The sequence below is a fragment of the Xenopus tropicalis genome, chromosome 3 (assembly GCF_000004195.4).
Source record: "Xenopus tropicalis strain Nigerian chromosome 3, UCB_Xtro_10.0, whole genome shotgun sequence".
Lineage (NCBI taxonomy): Eukaryota > Metazoa > Chordata > Amphibia > Anura > Pipidae > Xenopus > Xenopus tropicalis.
Genome location: NC_030679.2, coordinates 68522272 through 68545743, shown reverse-complemented (window position 1 = coordinate 68545743; position 23472 = coordinate 68522272). Strand labels below are relative to the sequence as shown.

Sequence of the window (23472 nt, the reverse complement as noted above, 5' to 3'; positions counted from 1 at the left end):
TTTTTCAAAATTAGAAATCAGAAATATGTTTTTTACCTCAGCTAAAAATATCACTATACAAAATACAAGAATAAAAATGAAATTCTTGTGAGCTGTAAGGAATCTTATATATGTGTTCCATGTGGTAGTTGGTGATGGGCTGTCTGTATCATCCAGGAAACATTCCTGCAAAGTGAGAGACAAAGCCTGTTAGAACCAATGTCAAGGCCAACTGCACATTAATGTGGATGAAAATACCTGCATTCCTTGACATGTTAAAGGGGCTTTAGGGGTGCACCAAATACCAGTACCTCTTCTACAATTCCCATAAGATAGGGTAACGTAGGAGGGTATAGTTTATAGCCAATACAGTTAAATATTACTGGTCTATCCTGACTACAAGATGCACCATGAAGGAAATGAATAGAGGAAAGCAACTATGAAGACTCTTTACACATATCTTGAGGTATTTTTCATTCTAATATAAAAGGTTGGCATTCTACTCCTTCTCTCTCTCTCTCCTTGAGACTATAGGCCCAAAGTGGTCCTAAAGCTAAGAAGGAGCTTTTAAGAATAGATGAATGAGAAAAAATATTAACTTTTTACAAAATTGTAAAAATAAAATATGTGTCTGTCACATATAGATAACGCTGGTGCATAATGGTCTGAAACTTGACCTATGATCCCTAAAGTTGATCTTCCATACGAAGTTTATCATATGTACTATTGCATTTTTAACATTAGTAACAAAATAGTTTTAATTTGCCTTTTTTTAATCAGGTGCGTATTTTATCACCAACACATTTAACATTCTGATTAAGAATGAAAATATTAAAACTGACAGTGAATCCTTACACGCTATGCTTTCATATTCAAAAAAGTTTACCTTCAAATCTTCTTCATTGATTTCTTCACTAACTTCCAAAATACTGTCTTGTGAAAGTCGTCTGTTATATATATCCACTTCAAAAGATGAGTTGGAGAAAGAACCTACAGACATTTTACGAACAGATGTATTTCTTGTTGCAAAGGCATTGGAACCTTGAGAAACAGAGGTGCGAGTCATTAGATTTAGTACAGACTGTCTCCTGCGGCCTTGAAATGTAGGACCTGTATTAAGAACATTGCTTCTAGGCAGGCTGGCTTCTCCCTGTTCTGATTCAGGAACTAATGAAAGCTTTCGTTCTCCTTGATTAGGGGGAATATCTTCCTCTTCTATTCCACTCATCTGTGGCTGACTTTTTTGCATGATAGAAAATTTTCTGCTGGATTTCCGAGGATTAATAACAGAGTTCTTTCTTTTTTCACTGAAATCTGCAACCTGCTTAAATGACTTATTCTTGACTTCATTCCTAACAGCTGTTGGATCGCTATCAATGGAGCATCTTCTCAGGGTTTCAGTTATTATAGAGTTTCTTCTTTCTGCATTAAAGTGATCAAATCCGGTCAGATGAGAGCTGAACTCAGGACGTTGATCTTGAAGTTCAGAAAATGTTCCATAGAAATAACAGCTTCCTTCATGCAAAATCAGCACTTTGTCAGCTTTTTTAAGCTGTTCAACTTTAGATGTAACTAAAATCCTTGTTTTATTAGCCATTAGCTTGCAAACACAACTAAAAATCAAAATAAACCGTCATTACCAATTATTAGCTTAACAGTAATATGCCAGATAAAACAAATATATAATTTGGATTTTTGCCATGGTACAGTCTTGTTTACAAGGTAAGTACAATATTTGATCAATGATAAAGTAAAACTAACTTTGATATGTCTCAGTTTAAACGTAAAAATCAATAGTTGCTGATAAATAAGCACATTTCTCTATAATAAATACATACTATATATATATATATAGCTAAATGGCTTGTTTTTTTTATTTAACTATTAAACAACATTCTGTTACTCTAGCCAGTAATAGCAAAAGGAAAGTCTTACTGCAAGTTCTGGCTAATGGAAAACTTTAGTATTCTTATCTCTATGAAAATCAATTACTCAGCATTTTAAAATACTTTGCACTGATTATTTATTCTGTGCCACCCAATTTTTTAACCATCTAATCAATATGCAGCACTAATTTAAATCATCATAAAGCAAATCAATCCTGTTTATATGTGCTTATATAAAGCTGATTACATACCTTTCAAATATTTCTTTTTCTGTAAACAAGTCTAAATAACTGAATGGAGAATCCATCAAGTAGAGGTCAGCATCTTTGTATACGGCTCTAGACAGAAAAATAACACTGCTACAGTTAGGAGGACATAAGAACTAATAAGAGTAATACACTAATAAGTGTACTAGTGTGACTCCCTAGGCATTTAATGCCTCTTACTTCTAAGTCCATGTTATTTAATTCATTGTCTAGGAACTTAATGCCATCCCTATATACATTAATTAACCATTTTACAATGGTTTTAAAGTTATTTGTAAATCATTGCAATTCGGAGCATATAGATACTGCTTGAGTGGTATACTGTAGAAGTAAATGTTTTCTTCACTGTCATGCAAACTGTAATTATGGACCCCCCCCCATCTCCTTGAATGGATTCTCTATGTGGTCCCAGTTACTAAGCACAATACTCAATGGCTCCACAATTACAATTATTAAATATTTACTGTCCGGTAGGTTGATTGGTGGATTTTTGTAAAACTGGCCACAGATATGTAGAGCAAATTTTGACTTTTTCGAAACAACTAAATATATTAGAAGTCATTGAGGATTTCCATTTATAATAATATATTCTACAAGTTATATATTTGTTGTATTTATAGTATTGTGGTACCATTTAAAAAAAAAAGTGAAGTTTACCTTGCAAGTGAAATCCTTGCACGCTGGCCTCCACTTAGTGTTATTCCCCCTTCTCCTAACACAGTATTATCTTTTTCTGGAAATTTTGAAATGTCCTGTAGAAACAAAGAGTGTGAGCAGCTTATGCAAAGTGCACAATGCAGAGGTCTTAATTTTAATACAAAGGAAAAGTGTCAAATGAAAATATTCCTTTTCTATTTATTTGTTTTTAAGAAATATCTATTATGTTGTTCTACTGAAATACATAGACTGCAGCCATAAACTTTATCAGAAAAAAACTGTAGTCTAAATAATACATTAATTCTAGAATAAACATACTGTACGGTCATATTATTATTATGAAAGAACATTTTCACCAACATCAAATGTTTGCTAGATTTTCATCACAGTTGAAGTATCTCTTTTACTTTACAAACCTGAAAAATATTACTACAGTGATATGGATAAGGCATGCTGTTATGCTATTTATATTAAAGCTACTGACAAGAAATAATTCAACTTTTTTAAGTCTGTTTTACAATAGATAGATTTATTACAAGGGTAATAAATTATGAAATTATATTTATACTTTCAAGTGTTAATTAAAGGACCTCATGATTTGCCTTCCTGTCATTAAAAAACAAAGTATTTTTTTATTGCATAAAATTGCATAATAACTAGTTTTGGCATTGGAACAAAGGGACTGATTGGTGATATCTGCATCTTTCTTTGGCTGCCAATTTCAGTATCGCAACTAAGTAGCTGTGATTAATTTTATCAGTAGCAATATTTGTTTTACAGCTGGAATAATGCAATAAGTAGTGTGACATAGCCAATGTCTAGCAAGAAATAACTGCAGAAGACCTGCATAATTATTAGATCTTGTGCTAATGTCTATTTAGAGGTGTAGTCAATTTTTGATATTATTCACCAATGCTATACTTACTCCTATGCCAAAAAGTTATTACATAAATATCAGGTATCAAAACACATTTCACAGGATATTGGCTTTGGGGGAAAATATACAAGGGCTTTGGGGGTGAGGTATACAGGGGTGCAAATCCTGGAAGTGCACACAAATGTGTTTTGTCTGTCAAAATGGTGACTTAATTGTTGTAGATTCTCCTCATTTTCCAGTAAAAAGGCATCAAGAATTCTCTATTATAAGATTCTCTCTTCCTCCTGTTTTGCCTATCCTATCAAGCATAATAATAACGTTTATTTACTCCTCACAGAGTAAAAGAGCAGATGAAATATGGGTCACTAAAGCAGTAATTTCTAAAAATGTTTTCAGAATAAGGTAACAATCAGACATGTTGTTTAAAAACACACAGATGCATATGCACACACACAAACACATTTATGTCAATACACAAAATGAAGCACTGCAACAAGAAGAATCACAACAAGAAGAATCTATTTTTAAGTCAAAGTTAACAATTTAATGGTAAGTCCCTTGGATTGCTTCATTGTGTGTAGTGACATAACTTTATTATACTTTTATATGGTACAGAGGAGTGGACAGTTCCTAAGTATATATTTAATTAGTTTAGTTATGTGTTTGTTTGTTTGCTCTCTGGATTGTTCCTGCAGAAAGTCACCTGTGAGTGACTGAAATGTTGGACTACACATTTTGATCAATTTAATAAATTAAAGCAATACTTTGTGCAACCACAGACACACAAATACAGCAACATATGCAACAAATTACATGAAATGTATTTGTGCTTTTCTGAAGCACTTAAGCATATAAAGGTCACAAAAGGTTTTGTTTTGTGGGTGTTTTTTTACAGGCAAAATGTGCCAAATGCTGTGGATGTAAAATTCTTCTTTTGACTATTGTTCTTGTTAAATGAAAGGTCAGCCTGTTCTTTATTTGTTACAGAATAATAGATGCTTGCCGTCTTGTCAGAATGCAGGGCCCCATGGAATACAATTTATTACACAACCATTGCCAGGTGAGCATGTGACAGCTTTTCCAATGAATACAAATGGCATGCTACTCTTACCTTCAGTGATTAATATGGGCACAAAATATTTAAGCTGTAAAGAGAATTACTGACAAGGGCATGGGAAATAAACTGAATTATCTGAAAACAGAAATATTTGACCTTCCAGCAGTGTTGTATATATAACTATGGCCATTATTAATTTTTGACTAAATGTGCTGGCTTGGAAACATGTATGGTTTCATAGAACTTGTGTAACTTGGGTTCTTCTGGGTAGAGTTTGCATTGTAAAGTTGGAGAGTCAATTATTTACTAAATTATTTACATTTTATGTTCTGGTGAACAGTGACGGTTTTGTGACAGTGGCTGTTTACAGAAAGTTTATGGGCCCGATTCACTAAAGTCCGAAATAAGGAGTGCTATTTATAGCATGCGTTAAAAATCTTATCACTTCTTATTTTTCACTCGATTCACTAAAAGGACACTTGTCATAATTAAGAAGCGATGTTCTTGGCGTTATTTATCTTACGATGACATATTTTCAAGCAATATATTACGCAGCGCACAAGATATTACGCAGCTCGCGATATTTTACGCAGAGCGCAATATATTACGCACGTAACCATTACTTTCTGAAAACCACCATTTCACTGAAAACTGGAGGATGCATCACTCTAGGGCCAACATATACTTGGAAAAATCCGACTGCAAACTCCATGTTGTGTTGCCAATAGCTCACGAACCGCAATTTTCTTTAAGTACCGCCTACCCCAAGTAGGGTTAATATTCACACAGATTAACACGATATTTTGCACATTTAACGCTTCATATGTGTTTGTGAATCATGCGTTAGTACTATTTCTATTCGCTAATTAACGCAATGCGTTTTTTTTGTGCATGCGATATGCGGATTAACACATGCGAAATGACTTTGATGAATCGGTACTTAATTATCGCATGCTTTTTAATGAAAAAAACTATGCGATAAGCGTTATTGACCTTTAGTGAATCGGCCCCTATAACGCTTATCGCATAGTTTTTTTCATTAAAATATGTCATTGTAAGATAAATAACGCCAAGAACATCGCTTCTAAATTATGACAAGTGTCCTTTTAGTGAATCGAGCAAAAAATAAGAAGTGATAAGATTTTTAACGCATGCTATAAATAGCACTCCTTATTTCGGACTTTAGTGAATCGGGCCCTATATGTTTATTCAATAGTTTAGGAGCCGTACCATACTCACACACAAAGGGGCATTTACTAATGCTTGATTTTTCAGTTCGGGTTTTCTCAGTTACAGCACAAGGTGGTGGCTGCCAACCGCACAGCGCAACTTTGCATTTTTATAGCAGTTATAAAAATCAGGACACTTTTGACTGTAATGGGTGGTGTGGGCAAGGAGCAGGGCAATGGAGAGGGGCATGGGGATGTGGGAAAGGTTTTGTATTACCTTACTTTTTCCTTATCTGTGTCACAGTGGTGTAAACAATAGCACTCTTATATCTTTTATGGATATTTGTTTGCTGCAATTTTTTCATTACCAAGAAAACATCTAACTAATCTTCTGGGAAAATTGTGTAGTTGTTGATTAATATTTGTAGGGATGCTCCAAATCCAGAATTTTGTTCAGGATCTGACCACATCACAAAATGTTTTGCAGGATTTGGCCACATAATTAGGATTTAATTCAACAAAACACTTGAAGTGACTTTAAATAGCGTGACTACTAAATGCAGCAATGCTTTGTTCAGCGCTGATGCAAGTTTTTATTTATCACACATTTAAGTATGAAAATGAGGGCTCTGTGTATGTTAGGTATTCAGCCAAACATTTTAAGTCTGTGATTCTGTAATCAAAAATGAAGCATTCGGGTGGATTTAATGCTTCCAGTTGCAGGCATTAGTGAAAAGTTCACGAAATGTGGCTACTGCATGACTTTTTTTTCTCACTCTGCAAATTTTTGTCACTCGAAACTTTTTGAGCAGTTTCACCAAAAAAAATTTTTAGATGGCGAAATGCAGAATTTTACTGCAAATCCATGTTTGGCAAACAAATTTGCTTAACTAGAAGAATTTTTAGGTGTACGGGTATGTTCTCTGCCTGTGCTTATCTGCAGGCTGGCAATCTACCCTATGTGAACTTGCCCTAAGACATTAGAAGCATCCACTTTTTTGTATATTTGTGGTTTAGAACACAAGTTCTGGACAGCACATTGCTACTGCATTACATGTGGCATTATACAGTAAAGACTAAAGTGCCATTTTTAGGCAATAAATATATTGAGAAACACTTATCTCTTGAACTTACATAAACAAAACTTTAGAAACAAAGCACTAAACCATTCCTGATAAACATAATTATCAGAATATTAAGCATCTAGTGCTTTGAAGTTACTGTATTGTAAAAAATTAATAAGTGTATTATTAACTTTGATAGTAGGTAATAACAATTTGGCTTCAATACATAATCATTTACTACTATAATAAATAATGCAGTAACTTAACTGTATAAAACAGGTATACCAAAAAGCTGTTTTTTCAGCCTATTCTGGATAAGCCTATAGTTCCTATACACATAAAAAATACCATAAATAACCTGTAAAACATATTCTTGTATTTGCTGCTTAGCAATATAATCAGGGCTTAACAATGTTCTGCTCATGCGAGTGCATACTTGCTGTAATATCACACAACAAATTGTATGGCACAAAAAGGATTTTGATCTGTTCAAATGCACTTGGGCTGCGGCCTTGTGTCTTTATAATGTCATGAAACTCCTTGGTATCTTCTAATAGCCTTATTTTATAATTGTTGGTACATTATTCCATAAGAAATGATTATCTGTGGACTGGTAATCTAATATCTACCTTGCAAGAACCAAACATCGAGTAGCTTCAATTTCTTTCACAGGGGTATACTGCCCTTTTAAGGCATAAGAATTGTTGGTGCACATACTTTTTTGAATTTGTTATATCAAAGGAACTGAATAACAGTACACTTTACTTAGGGGAAAAACTGTTGCAGTTGGTGCATTGGCTTTAGCTTAACAACAGGTAGGGGTTGTAATACTGTCTAAAGTACATAGTTCGGATAAAATTAACCCTGTGAAGACTCAAATAACCATGGGTCCCTATCCTGATTAACCCTGTGAAGTACAATATACTGATTGTCAAATTGACATAAAATAAACTTTGTTCCTGATAACAATTTATGTTCTGACATTCCACTATTAAGGTCCATTTTGAATTATTTAGCAATGGCAGAAGCAGGAAAGGTTTAACATATAGTAAAGTTCAAATAATTCTGATACATTTCACAAAGTGGTATATCCTAGCTGCACCATCATTTAGCATTTTGTATTCTGTCTTGGAGTAAATCAAGCTTTTCGGGCATAGGGATATAACTAAGATTTTAATGATCAATGCACCACCATTGTATAATTTTAGTCATTATTATCATTTTATACACACTTGGCCTTGCTCCTGCAAAAACACTGGATGATAATTCGAATTGGAATGTTAACTGCACAATATCTAGACACAGATTTTTTCAGTAAATAGGAAAGTTTTATGTATCTTAATATTTACTTAGCCCTATGGTAACTAAAGTGAAAAACATACATTTAAAATACTGTATATACAATGAAATAAGTTTACAGAAATACATTTTCTGATAAAGAAATGCTTGAATTACATGAGGATTTCAGATTAAACACCCACATTAGCATTAAACGCCCACATTGCCCCACGCAAGGGCATATGACTTCTGGCGAAAAAAACTGTGCATTGTGGGAAAAAAATTGCGATCTGCTCACAATGTCAGGGTAAGTGAATGTTCCCTTGTAAGAAATAGCACTGCCATATTTTGGAACTTTCTGGATAGCTGATCTTAAAATAATAAATCCACTGTCTGTATTTTATTGAAAGAATTAAAATGTATAACAGAACAAACCTCTTCCAGCTGACAAGCTTTTATAACACTCAGGTATCTGTACTGGTCATAGGAAACGCCAAATATTATATTCTCTTTGATGGTCCCCGGCATGATCCAAGATACTTGAGGAGAAAAAGATATCCTTCCGCTATGCTTTATTTTACCAGCTGACGGCTCCAGTTCTCCCATGATCATCATCAATAGAGAAGTCTGTAACAGAGAATAAAAAGAATATATGGTCAGTTAATACATTCAGGTATTACAAAATGGGTGAAACTTGCATTTTCTACAGAAAATACTGCAAATAGAGCAACAAAAAAAACAGTCTTGAACTCATTATGGCATTTTCAAGTGGGTTAAACCAAAAGCCGAATATTTTATTTTGTTGTGTCTTCAAATTGTAGCCTAATATTGCTTCTAGCTGCCGTTTAGCCTTGGGTTGGGTTGGCTGCCAGGCAATCTTACTCATAACCTAGGAGCTATTATAATTTTTCCTAATGCTATATGCAGAAATTATATGTTACTTCAATGGGGATTTAGTCCGCCAAAGGGTGACCCTAATAATGGTGACCCTAATTAAAATTAAGCATTCAAAATGTAGTTTACTAATCAGGGTTAAGAGCTGGATGATTTGTAATAGATGGGGTTTAAAGCGATACTGATACCAGAACCAAATCTTAACTAAAGAAGCAGGGCGGAAATGTTGTACATAATGTTTTGTGGTTCTGTACCAGCCCAAGGCAACCACAGCCCTTTAGCAGGGATCTGTGCCTCCAAAGATGCCCCAGTAGCTCCCCGTCTTCTTTTCTGCTGATTCTCCACACATGCTCTGTGCTGTTGTCGCTTACTGAGCTTATATTATTTATATTCTATATATACAATATACTGTATATATAGAATATAAAAAGTCACAATAAAAGGCTGATTAGTAAGTAATACAGATTATTTGAAAATGGTATCTTTAAAACCAGTGCAATTTGCATCAGAAATAATAATCAGCCCTGAAATAATAATCAGCCCACTAGCTTGTATGAAAGGCTAATCTAACTGTCTGCTTGATCATTTGTGATGACCCCCTAAGCTCACTGAGCATGTGAGTGTCACTTACACTTTTAACAGATTCCAGTATAGTGTCTCCCTGTGACAACCCTGAAGGCTGGATCATTACTACTATTACTATTACTACAAGAGATGCTGACATTTTAGGCTAGTGCAATAAGTTAAATGTATAAAACCTGGTATTTGTAACAATTTTCATTTTTAGGGTTTAGTTCTCCTTTAAACCTTATTTTACAGCTTTCATAACATTATTTTTGCATGTGCTTTGTAATTTGCTTGTATTTGCCTGATGCTTTTATATTACTGTACCTATCCTAACTTCCGTGTTCATTTATGATGTACCACCAGATTTGTGCTGCAAAACAGTGGGCCTATCAGCAACAACTAATCAACATTACCTATACATTACTTTTTTAATGTACAGAATATTTTGAAGAGCAGTTTTTTTATTGTCAGTATCACTTTAAGTGTGTTATATTTGATATGACTAAGAAACCGTTAACACTAAAAAAATAAATCATCCACTATATTAAACATTGTAAAGAATTTAAACTTTAAATGTATCAGTATCTTATGCACTTTAAAAAGTCAAAAATATCCAACTAATATATAGACATATATATAGTACTTTTTCCTTTTTCTCTTTCTATCTTCTATTCATCTATCTCTATATACAGTATACATTTTTATTCATTATTAATATTATCTCAGACATGTTTGTGTGCTGCTACATAAATTAAATATCCAGTTTAATTTTAACACAGTTAAAATAAATGTTCAGTCCTTCCCAGTTGTATTATTAAGGTGTGGTGGATAAAGCAAATATTATTTTAACAAAATTAGATAATAGGCAAAAACTATTTAATGATGTCCAGTAAAGAACACTTCAAGTGCTTAATGTAACTTACTGTTATATATATATATGTAATATATGCATACCTAATGTAAATGAGAACAAGTAGTTTAAGTGAGGCCAGGTTTTAGATTGTGAGAGAACTTGGGAGTGTCTTTAACAGTGTCATAACATGTCCATTTATTGTACGTAAGTGCCACTTGACATTGGAATAACATAAGTAGAAAAGACAAGTGCTGTTTGTTGGAGCATTTGGCATTTCTTATCCTTTTATTATGTTTCCTGGACACTGTATCACTTTGGTTATGTTGAAGATGAAGATTTCAGATCAAATACTAAAATACTGCAAATGTGATTACAGAATGTAACAGTCTGGACCTCCTAGGGCCAATCAGAGATATTGATATCCAGGGTTCACCCATACAAAAATTAGGGATTGATTTATTATTTATATCTTTATGTGATTACGTCAGCTTTGTGCTGAATGTTTTTTTTCCCCCAAAGGGATTTTTTTTTAAAAAGAAAAAAAAAAAAAATCTTGCTCAGGGAAAAAATAATCCTAGTGCATTTTTTAAGTAACCAATTTTTCAAACACAGAGGCTTCAGCAACCATAAATCAACGTCCTAGACACCAAGGGTAATTTACGACTGCGAGTGAAGTGCAGAAGATGAAATTTAGGATACAAATCATAACGCATCCTTTTTTTTTTTTAACCATGGAGTTGCTTCCACAGCAATTGCAGCTAAAGCGTCAAAAGAAATGTGATGCACATATGTGTGCAAACAAACTGAATTAACATTGCAGCAAACATTTTCAGTGTTGGTACTGTGGCACTACTGGGGACACTGAAATTAGGTCTCACACAGTGAAGAAACATCAGACTACCAGTAAATGTATACTGTATAAATGTATATGTTCTACTATATATATATGTATACATATACACATATAAACATAAGTACATACATGTAAACATATAGCAACTCTAAATTAGGCAGTCACGACATTTCACTACATGCCAGGGTTCATCATTGGTAAGATATAAATATAGATGGGTGAAAGATATGCACTATTTATATATAGGATCAAACACATCGATGTCTATACAAAAAAAGAAAGTCTTTACTCAACGTTTAGGCTCAAACTTGAGCCTTTATCAAGAATGCTTATAAAAACACCTCAGTGTTATTTGAAGTTTTTGTAATTTTGTGTTTTTGTGAGTAATCACCCAGGCATTGCTGGTTTGTTACCTGTTGTGCACCTGTTTTTGTATTTGTATATACTGTATATATATGTGTATATATAAACATATATATAAGGAACACAGAGGAGCACTATGCTTACCCATGATTGGGTTGGTTGGCAACTAAGCACACAAAAATAGTTTTTTTACTGAGTATAAAAATTGTCATTGTTAAAAACTGCATACAAAGATATACAAGGTCATTCTAATGTAATTTAGTCTAAGAGCTTTACCACAGCCTATTCCTGTTTACAGCAATGAAAAGGTATTTCTCAGAGGCAGCAAAGCATTGTCAAAAATGCCAAAAAATGACATGTGCCTTTGGGCTACAAAATCTATGCACATAAGATTCATGTATGAGGCCAATATTTTAGGGTGAACAAATTAATTAGCTATTGATGTAAAAAGTTTTTAATAAAAACAATCTATGGTACATTTCCTAACACACTCTTTTCTACATACCATTGCATTTTGCTAATCCAATCAGCAAGAGAGTGCATTTTGCTACTGTATCAGTACAATGTATATAGGGAAATGTATATATGAAGCATGATGAGCCAACAGAGATATTGAAATAAATGACTTATGTAATCGTTCAAGGCCACTTTAAGGCCCTGGGAAAAGACTCAACTGGTGGACCCCTTACTCTGTACCATGAAAATACATCAATGTGCATGCTATTCATAGGGAGAAACGTATGGGGGGTAGGGTGGAGTTATGGGTGTAGCTGGGGAAGTGGTCATGGGTGGCTGGTGACATGGAAGAAGTAATATAAGGTACTCATTTGTGAGTGAAGCTGCAAATTAACACAGGTAGAGTCATAGTGGGCCCCCAGAATCAGTGGACTCTAAGCAAATGTTCCTTTTGCTCTTTCAGTAAGGCAACCCTAGATTTATAAAAACATCACTGTTTTGTATTTTTCAGCAATAACACATTTTGTAAAGTAGTATTTATCATTAGTATCTATACCTAAAACAAAACAGATTCACAAGCAATGTCTACTGTCATTTCTTAGTTAATAAGTTGCCAACTACCCTTATCAGACCTCAGAAATACAAGGGAAGGTGTTAAATGAAGCTATTCCTTATCTTATGGTTCCGCTTAGGTCAGGGGCTGGGAGGGAAATATAGCGGATAGCATAAATCATTTTGTTCAACAATCTGAGCAAAGGTATTACGCACAACAGAGTTAACAGTTTACAGGCAAGTCACATATTAATTGAGAAGCCTGTGTGAAATTTCCTTTCCTACTAGCAAAATGGCTATTAAACAGTACAAATGGAGAGCTGTGAAAAAAGGCAGGGGAGTGAGATACTAAAAGCAATTGCATCTTTGAAAAAAACTATAGCAAATGGCAGAGATTATTATCTTTAAGTATTTGTAAAAAGTATAAATATTTTATGTAGTTGTGTACAAAATGATGAGACTATATACCAAAGTATGTATACATCCATGTCCATTTATTATACACTAATGTTCTCATATGATTATGAGAACTTACAATCTTCAAGAAATTATAGCATTGAACATTTACAGTGTATTATTTTTTTCATGGAATAAAAACATACTGCTAACATGTATTATATACATTATTAGGGAAATCTTCCATATCCTGGTGACAGTTTATTTTACAACCAAATCTACCTTTTATATAGTCTGCCACCTTGCAGCACTGAGTACTAAATTCTATTCCAGTCAAGATGCTATAAGTTTTCTACAAGTGTATATAGTTTTTCTTCAGATTTCCTCCCACACTACAAAAACATACAAGCAATGTAAATGATAAAATAAACCCTATTGTGGATATTTATAGAACAGGAAAATAAGGGAAATGGCACACATTGCATATCACATGCTTCTCTAGTGAATCCAATGTCTCTTCCTGTAGCTGAACTGACAGGCACAGCTTCAACCTGAGTGAAGCCACACAGAGTGGAGCAGAAATCAGGCATTTTGGGCCAATCTCCGCACCAGGAAATAGAAAGGTATAAATAAATATTGCTTTCAATAAAATAACAGTATCTCAATATGATGATTGTAAATCATCTGGCATTTGCTACATTGTTTCAGGAGTCAGAACCAGGACTGCAAGAATACATTGTCAGCCCACCAGTGATGGCACCTGTTCTCTGTAGATGTCTTTTTTGTTTTACAAACTGCAGTCCCACTCCTTTAACAAAACAACCTCATGAATTCTCTCCTTTGAAAGAGCAGGGGTCTCCCTTTGAAGAAGGAAGTCAAGTGCATAGTTGCAGCCCTATCTAATGGCAGCTGCAGAAGGCTGGATTTCCCATTTTAGAGAAAGGTCAAAACACTAATATAACAACTTGTATGCATCAATGTAGTATATGCATTGTTCAGGGCCACCATCACCTTCAAGAAGTTTAACAAATTAATTTAATATGCTTCTTCACTGAAACAGTAAATATGCAAATAATTTCAAAAGAATAATGTGCTGTTCGATCCTGCCTATACTTGTCGGCACCCATAATGCCAATTTAAAAAGTAAATGTGTTCTATTACCTTTCCAGCCCCTGTAGATCCAGCAATTGCCAAAAGCTGCCCTTTTTCAATCTTAAAATTGATGTTTCTGAGGACTGGAGCAACATGCAGGGAAAAGTTACTAAAGAACGGACTTGGATCCTCATTAGAAATATTCCCTCCATTTACTTCTTGCTTTGCTTTTTCAAAGAATTCTCCAATGCCCTGTAAAGGAAATAAATAAATGCACCAGGAGACACCCTTGAAAGAAGGAATTTGAAATAATTGTTTTAAGCAGAAAGTGAAAGGGGCACTTGTAACATTTTATTGGTGTTACCAAGGTTCCCTTTTGATTGTGCTCTGCAATGTCATTAGTGGTTTTGGTTATATTTTAAACACAACATAGCAAGAAAAGCTGTTGTGTAGCACAATGGCTACTGGAAATAATGAAAATTATAGTTGAATAGCAGTGGGAGGCCTTCAAAGTGGAGACCAAAAGAGAATTCCCCCCCCCCCCCCATATGATCGGTGCTTGTTTAGATATTGCTCACGGTCTGCATTTGGTCATTAAGCAAATTGGGCATAATTATTATTTTTGTGTGTGTGTGTTGATAATTATGTGTTAACTGTGAGCTATATTAAACAGAGAGGGACCCCTTCTGATTCCAGCTAAAGCAGGAAATAAGACAAAAGGGGCTATTGTTTGGTCCATTGAGCAACTACTGTTGTGAAATCAAAAATGCACATCGTTTGTTAACATTTCTTCTAGCAGAATTTGCATCAGAAGTTTCTGATAGCCTTTCTTTTTATAATGTATTCAGTTACTTTAAGAACATAACTTGATTATAGAAAAGAGGAGAAACTGATGGGCCAAACATGTTATGTGCCACTCTCAATATCCATATTGTAGTCACAATCCACAGTTGTTGATAGACAGGAGCACCATGCAGTTTACAGCAGAATACAGACTGACCTCATCCCAAGATGCTGAAACATTTTCCATTGCAACTTCTGTGGTTGTTAAATTATATTCCAGTGATTTATATTCTTCCTTTTGCAGGAATTCCTGTAAAATTTAATAAAATAGACATAATTTCCAGCATAAAAAACTAAAGTTTCTTGGTGCACTAATCTTGCTCCTAACTGACATTCCTTCCTGACCAAATAATACACACAAAAATGTCTGGTCCCAGGCATGAGTGCAACTACTGTATCCATACAGGTATGGGATCCATTATTCAGAAACCTGTTATCCAGAAAGTTCTGAATTTTGGAAAGGCCTTCTCCCATAAAAATGATTTCCTTTTTCTCTGTAGTAATAAGACAGTCCTTGTACTTGATCCCAACTAAGATATAAATAATCCTTATTGAAGGCAAAACATTCCTATTGGGTTTAATTAATATTTAAATGATTTTTCTATTGACTTAAGGTATGGAGAGCCAAGGTATATGGAGAGCCAAATTATACAAAGACCCAAGGCCCTGAGCATTCTGGATAACAGGTCCCATACCTGTACTAACCATAATTTCCTGTTTGAATCCAGCATTTATTCTGGGCAAAAAAATAAATAAGAATTAATGTTATTATCAGATAACAAGATTTCTCGTCCTCTTTGCACACTGTATACTTTCATCAGATGGAATACTTATTTTTTCTATTGTAGTAAGTAAGTAAGTAAGTAAGTAAGTATATCTATTAGCTTTTTCACTAGATAAGGAGATTTAGAGAAATATATGAGTGACTTGCATGCCCATGTTGCACTGCACCATATTTTTCAATAGACAACAGTAAATGAAAAACATGGACTGAGCCCTTTTGGAAAGCACACACAAGGACAAACATATTTTTGAGATAACTCAAAACTTGTTGATAAATGCAGCATGTACTATCCACTTATGTGATGAAAGGCATGATGTTTTCCCGGGTGTAGTAACCCATAGAAACCAATAGGATACGGGTACCCATTAAATGCTGCCTGTTGATTTTATGCTATAAGTGACTTAACTTTGCACTTTTTATTACATAACCCCATTATTAACAAAAGGTTAATGTTTTAGACACTGGTGCCATGTACAATGTGAATTGTAAGTACTTATGCTGGCCTTGTGCAACATGCAAAATTCATATTCAAACCACCATGTTTTTTTTTTCCTTACCAAAAAGGCATTATTTATTCCTCAGAATTGCAGTGTAATAGCAGGTAATGACCAGTTTCGTTTATTCATCACCTTCTCATTAGGCCATTAGTGATATATTAGAAGAATAAATGTTCAGTTTACTAACTAGAATCACACCACTAGTACTAAGATGTTTCTAAATGAATGGCTTTTATTATAGGATTATAAATGCAAGTTTACAATAAATAAGACGCATGCTTGCCATCAGCCAGCACATATATGCAGGTGTTCAGACATTATATATTGCATGGTATTCATTGCATAAGGATTTATATTAAATCATACCTGTATTTTATTTATCACTCCAAGGGAATCATACCATGTCTGTACAGCCCAGGGGAACTGCCTTGTGACTGCCATTCGCAGGACTATGCTAAATGAAATGGTAGTAAATATTTTTCGGAGTGAAATGCCATCAAGTAGTAGATGAGGCACAATACAAAGAAACACCACAAAAAATCCAGAGAAAAAGAATGCTGAGCTGTTGAAGTAACGCACATATGCTGCTTTTCGAGTAAGCTTCAGTTCAGTCCTATAGAAAGGGAAGAAACCATGTTATTAAAAAACATACAGTGGTGTACAGTATCTTTACATGTTGATTTGGTAGACGGTAGACTACACAGAAGCCTCTAGTTTAGTTTTTTTTCTTGAAAAAGATAGAGAAGAAATTGAGAAAAGAGGGATGGTGGATGGCACAGATAGGAGGTGTGACCTTTAGGGAGAGGAGCTCTTAACAGTGAACCAGCCTTGAGGGCTATCTGCTTCATCCAGCAAACTGGAAGTTTTGCCAGACTATGTAGATGAAGCAAATGTCCCAGCTGACTCCAGCTTATGGTCCTCATTTCACAGTAGTGATGTGCAGGCAGGCTTGATACACGCGGGTTCGGGATGACCTTGGCGCATCACTTACGGTTGGGGGTGGGAAGGGCGATGGAAGAGCTAACCTAACACTGCCCGCTGCCTCTTCCGGTTTCTGTATTTATAGGGGTGCCACGCCCCACTCCTTTTGTGATGTCATTGTGTGGCAGGGCAGGCACGAGTCTATAAATAGAGGCCAGAAGCTGGGTCAGGTAGGTTCTGGTTCGGAGCGGGCAGGCTGAGGATAACAACTGTAAAAATAATGGTATGATTAGACTTATTGGTTTTTCTCTGTAACAAAGTGTACTTTCCAAGAAACTGGTGCATGATGGTAACAAAAAGTTAAAACGTGAATTATAGATCTTATAAATTATATCTTATCATACAGGAGAAGCTCAGACTAGGATCAATATGTTGTAATTCTGATAAACAGTGAAACAGTGACTAAGATACTCCATAAATTACATGATGTATTCTTGGTTATCAGCTTCCCATTATCTCCTAAATGTCCTATAACATTTAAAGCTCCTAAAGTTCAAAGCAATTTTTTGAACTTAACATTTATTATAGTAAAAATAAAAAACATTTGTGGTACAAGTCAACAAAAAATAAAAATCTGTTTATTAATCTCAATCTTTTACTTGTTTTGAAGTAGCGCATAGCTGCCATGGCCACATTTTAGTGGCACTCATACACTTGTTTCTATTACTTTAATCACAATTATTTAAAAAGTGTTTAAAATGTATTGTGGTATGTTAAAGGCAGCCATCATGGAATAAATAAAGTGTAACTTCATGAACATCCAGGCACCATATTGTCAGGTTGGGTCACAGATGAGTAGCTGGCAGATAGGAGCCTAGGTGCTAATTAACATGGATAAAGGGGGTACCGACCACATATTTAGGCATTCTTATACTTCAGTGGATGATCTGATATGCAGAGAATATTGTTAATTTCAGCCACTTTCATCTCTCAAATACCTAGACTCTGAATTTTCATTATTATTAGGTTTGACCACACTTTAAAGTGGACCTGTCACCCAGACATAAAAAGCTGTATAATAAAAGCCCTTTTCAAATTAAACACGTAACCCAAAGTCATTTTTTTATTAACACATCCTTATATAAGCATTTACATTTGCCAGCTGTCAATCATATATTGCCTGACCCACCTCTATGCCTTAGGCATAGGGGTGGGGCAGACACTTACTTTCACTTTCAATTCAGAACTTTTTAGATGTCACTGCACTCCTCACATTCCCCCTCCCTCCTCACTATCTAATTGTGTAACCAGTCCATGGATATGGGTATCAGGTCCCCCCATACTGGCACAGAAATGAGATTTTGGCAGGATACACAGCTTGCCTTAATAACAGTGTTCACAAAATGGTGCCTGCCTGTGTTCTGCAATTGTGAATTCCAGGGCTGAAGGAAATAAGTTTAAAATAACTTATATAGTGTAACTGAAGTTTATTTTGCTTGACAAACACAATAGAATACAATTTGTGATTATTTCTTAGGGTGACAGGTCCTCTTTAAGTATTAAACTTGCAAATGGCCTAGAAGAATTCAAGTTATTCTGAAAGTGTTCTTTTCTTGCATAGGGCCATGTCAGATAATGTGTTTATTCCCATCAGTGCAAAAGTATGCATTTTTAAAACAAAATCCACCCAATGCCACACCTGTCAGTGCTCAGACCAATGGCATGCCTGTTAATGCACAGTGATGGAAGGAAGAGGACATGGCCCTTAATAGACCCAGTACTCTGATATGGCTTGGTATTACTATTTGCAGAATCCATACAAAAATGGGTTTTAGCAGACCAAAAATACATATTTCTAGCAATTAATAACTAAAGTGCAGATATAGTATATAAGAGCATTATGCAAAAAATTACAAAATAGAAATTTAGCATTTACATGTTTTTGGTTATTTAAACTGGAACACATTTTTTGTCAAAGGAATTTCTTTGTATATGTTTCTATTAACATCAAACGCATTTCTATTAGCATGACATTACAGGAACAAAGAAACCTACTCTCTTATGGTTTCAATTATTTTTTCCATTGCACTCTCCCAACAGTAGGCCTTTACTGACTGGATGTTCTCTATGATTTCAGATGTTATCACAAGTCGTTCATTGATCTTTCCTGCCCTCTTATCCCTGTAAAACCAATACATATTTGCAATCAATTATTGAACATTTCTTTTGTATCAGTGATTTGTATTGTATTTTTAATATAGTAGTTTTCATTTGCAAAATCAGGAGGAATGGAAAAAGCCATATTTTTTGCCTTAGTGCCTTTTTCCTCACAATTTTGTAACTGTATGACAAAGACAGCAGAAGGAGAGGAAGTACGTGCTGCATATGAACTTTAGAATCTGAAGCCATGATCCCTATCCCATACTGATAACTCTGGAAAAAGCCAGTATTTCACACTACCTGTGCTTCTGCGTGTAAGCTATGTAATCAATATGGCTAATCCACTGAGTCACACCTTCTGAGGTCTTTAGCTTGTTCATGTGTCTGCAAACAGATAGTGTCAGATGATAACTAGTGCTCATCTGACCTTTGTAGTATCTGTGTATTCATTATAATGGAATGTATGGAAATCAGTACAATATTTCTTGTAATTATTTATATATATATATATATATATATATATATGTGTGTGTATTATAAATGTCATTCAAATATGCCTTATGAAATAAACAATTTCTGGAACATTCTATATTACTGGAAATATCACAGCACATCAAAATATAATAGAACATGTTTTTACCTATATTTCATCATCATACGGCCAAGCCATGCTTGGAACAATGCAAGGATGATAAGAAAGCCAAGCCCACAAAATGCTGAGGCCTGAAGTAAGTCCCACAGCAGTCCCATCAACAGCAGCACTTGCAAAGGTGCAATCCAAACAAAATGAGCCAGAGCAAGTCCCTGAGCGAAGGAAAGGAAGGTAAAGTTTTTGTACTAAAAATCCAAGAATCTGACATCCATAAAATAACATAAACAAAAGCAATTAGGCTTTCAGAGCAAACTATAAAGTGTTTATACTTATTATGCAAAGGACCCAGTAGGGGTTTTCTTAACTCCACACTGTGTCAAATTAACATGCACACAATAAAATAACACACACACATGCCCAAACACAACACAGGAGGCATGCAAACAGATACAAAATTAGATACAAAAACAGATACAAAGACAGTCTGATTTACCAGTATACACTATTCACAAAACAAGTATTCTAGTTTAAAATTTGAGTTTGTTGGGAAAAAAGTATGAACTGTTTACAGCTGCAAAAAGATGCAGGAAATATTTTGCATCTGGATTGACAGGAGTAAAAAATACACCCATTTAAAATTTAAAGCATAATACGCAAACTGAAATTTCTGGCTCTCTGAGCCATGGTGTCACATCAGGCAAAAATACTTTGCAGTCTTGGCATGAGTTCAATCAAAGGCTTGATTTGACCTATATAGTTAAGTTATAGGATATAAAACAAAATATCTTTTTTGTTGCTGTGGGTTACTAGACCAGGGAAAATTTTGATGGCAATGTTCCTTTAAGAGTTTGGGCATAAGTACATTTTTCTCACACTTTTCCTGCCTTTCTGTCACCTCTGGCCAAGCAACCACTACAAGGTTTAAAGTGATGCTGACAATTTACTGGTTATGTTGGTATTGTATTAACTACACATAAAAATATGGATCTCTGGTTCTCTCTGGAAAGTAAAATATTTCTGTTATAAGGGGCTCCAAATGGAAGTGCAAGGCACATACAAAATAAGAATTAAATGTGAACCGATCTATTCCTTTTGGCACTATGCAATACATTCTAAACCTGCAGAAACTGAAATATGGCTTATGGGAAGTGACTTTGCTCAATGAGCTCAGTGAGGTCATCAGAATGGTCAGTAGTGCTCTGGTCATGTATTTGTGTGTAAAGGAAGGTATTTATGTGCTTTATCCATCTCATGTCAAACACATAAAATAAATAGAGCCAAGGGTGCCAGGGGCAAATTTATCTTCATCACATAATGCACGGAAGCATACCTTTTGAGGTCCTCTGGAACTGAAGGAAGCTCTGGGGGGTGCATTGAGAAAAGGACAAAATGTAGCTATATAATAAATTCACCTACTGAAAATGCACAGTGATCAATCATTTTAATTGTGGAAGTCATATTTCCCTTTTTAAAAGGGACCTGTCACCCAGACATACAAAGCTGTATAATAAAAGTCGTTTTCAAGTTAAACATGCAAAAACCCAAGTTCCTTTTTTTTATAATAACACATCCATACCCACTATAAACACATTTAAAAATCCCTGATAACTTTAGTTTTCCATTCAGCACTACCTAGATGTCACTGCAATTCTCACTTTTCTCCTCCCTCCTCATCAACCAATTACATAGCTAGTGCATGGGCATAGGCATCTGGTCCTCCATTCTGTCACATAAACAAGATTTTGGTATGATACAAAGCTTTTCTTACTAACGGTGTTTACCAAATCGCACCTGCCTGCTTGCTATGATTGAGTAATTCCAAGAATCAAGGAAACAAGGTTTATAATATTTATATAGTGTAAGTGTAGTTTATTTTGCTCAACTAACATGATAGAAAATAATTTGTTATTCCTTAGAGTGACAGGTCCCCTTTAAATTATAGACACGCTTTATCTTAAAACAGCATTACATTACAGCAGTGCTAACCACTGATGTAACCTACCTTGTCACAGTCAAGGGTTCTTTATAATGGATTTTATCTTTATAAAATGAACTAAGTAGAAAAAAAAGAGTAATGTACACATCACAGTGCAAATGAAGAATGGTAATTTGCATTGTGTGACTTGGACCAATCTCATTAGCCTGTAAGAAGTTTTTAATCAACCTTTCTTTGGTGCGAAATCTCCTCACCTGCAGGCAATGAAATGTCTGACAATACATGGCCCTTCACTTCCTTTTGAATTGTTGGATGTAAAACACATTACATAAGGCAATCCCTGGTAATCACCAAAAATGCAGGAGGCATTTTTTGGCCGATTACCTGGGATACCTACATGAAATGTGTTTAATATGGTGCAATTCAAACAGAAATAAAGGAGCAGGTGTTGTCTGGTGATGAACCACCCCATCTGACATCACCCTTAATTTCTTTGAAAGGACAGTAAAACAAAAAGACAACTTACTATATGGAAAAAAAACATTTATTTTCTGCATATTTGTATGTATACATATGTGCTGATAATGTCATAATGCTGTCTTTGGTTCATCTAGTTTCTGTATAACAATTTAATGATGCTATTCTGACGTTTAGCAAGAATACTTCAATACAATAAACAAATATCAATGCATCAATGGAACTACTTACAAAAGTATATTAATTAAGCAAAGAAATTACACAGTAATGGCCAGTGAAATCTCTTTACTAACAATGGCAGCCCTGTTTACTTTTAAATTCTTTCTGTAAACTATAATAATAATAATTGTACTGGCCATTTCACAACCTTCAGCAAACCTGTTAAATGCACACAGTTTTATCAGAAACTTAATGGCAAAGTAAATATCATATTTAAATACAGACTACAAAGAAGAGTCACGAATTGGCAGTCCTTGATAAAAACAGGACACAACATAGGTGAAGGCAATAGCTATGACAGACAGCACCGCCACAATGCTAATGATGGCACACCCATTAAACTCACTCACACCCACCTGCCAAGAGCAATTATAAAGAAGGCAGTCAGGCGAAATAAGCTATCAAAGGGAGAGTTAACATTACTAAGGCAACAAACCTATCACACACCAGCAGAATAAATTACAAAATATTCCCACTAATCTGCAAAAAGCAAAAATTTGCATCTTTAAGTTTCTATAACTGCAAAAACACAAATCTCAACAAAACAATTTATCAGTTACAAATATTCATTTTAACCTGATGTTTTAAAAATATGTATGAAAGTAGGAAAATGTAGTTAACCACATGTATATACAGGATGGGTTTCCGAATAACGGATTCCATGTACCCCATGACTGTACTAATGATTATAGAACACAAGCTATTTTTATTGGTACTATTAAGCATTAAAAAACAGAAAGTTAATACCCACCCAAATGCAAAGTACCTTAAGTAACCCTTGGCC

General features: G+C 34.7%; 1 protein-coding gene across 2 annotated transcripts in view; it reads right to left on the bottom strand.

Moving 5' to 3' along the window:
• Positions 1–23472, bottom strand: part of cftr (cystic fibrosis transmembrane conductance regulator) — a 73044-nt gene that overhangs the window by 25891 nt on the left and 23681 nt on the right. For both annotated transcript variants that reach the window (XM_031898971.1, XM_012959952.3), the window contains 10 exons: positions 20105–20268; positions 19360–19485; positions 16750–16996; positions 15260–15352; positions 14329–14511; positions 8669–8860; positions 2789–2883; positions 2117–2203; positions 866–1592; positions 37–165 (listed from right to left, as the gene is read on the bottom strand). In XM_031898971.1, the coding sequence (XP_031754831.1) occupies positions 37–165; positions 866–1592; positions 2117–2203; positions 2789–2883; positions 8669–8860; positions 14329–14511; positions 15260–15352; positions 16750–16996; positions 19360–19485; positions 20105–20268 (2043 nt within the window). The remainder of the gene's footprint in view (positions 1–36; positions 166–865; positions 1593–2116; positions 2204–2788; positions 2884–8668; positions 8861–14328; positions 14512–15259; positions 15353–16749; positions 16997–19359; positions 19486–20104; positions 20269–23472) is intronic.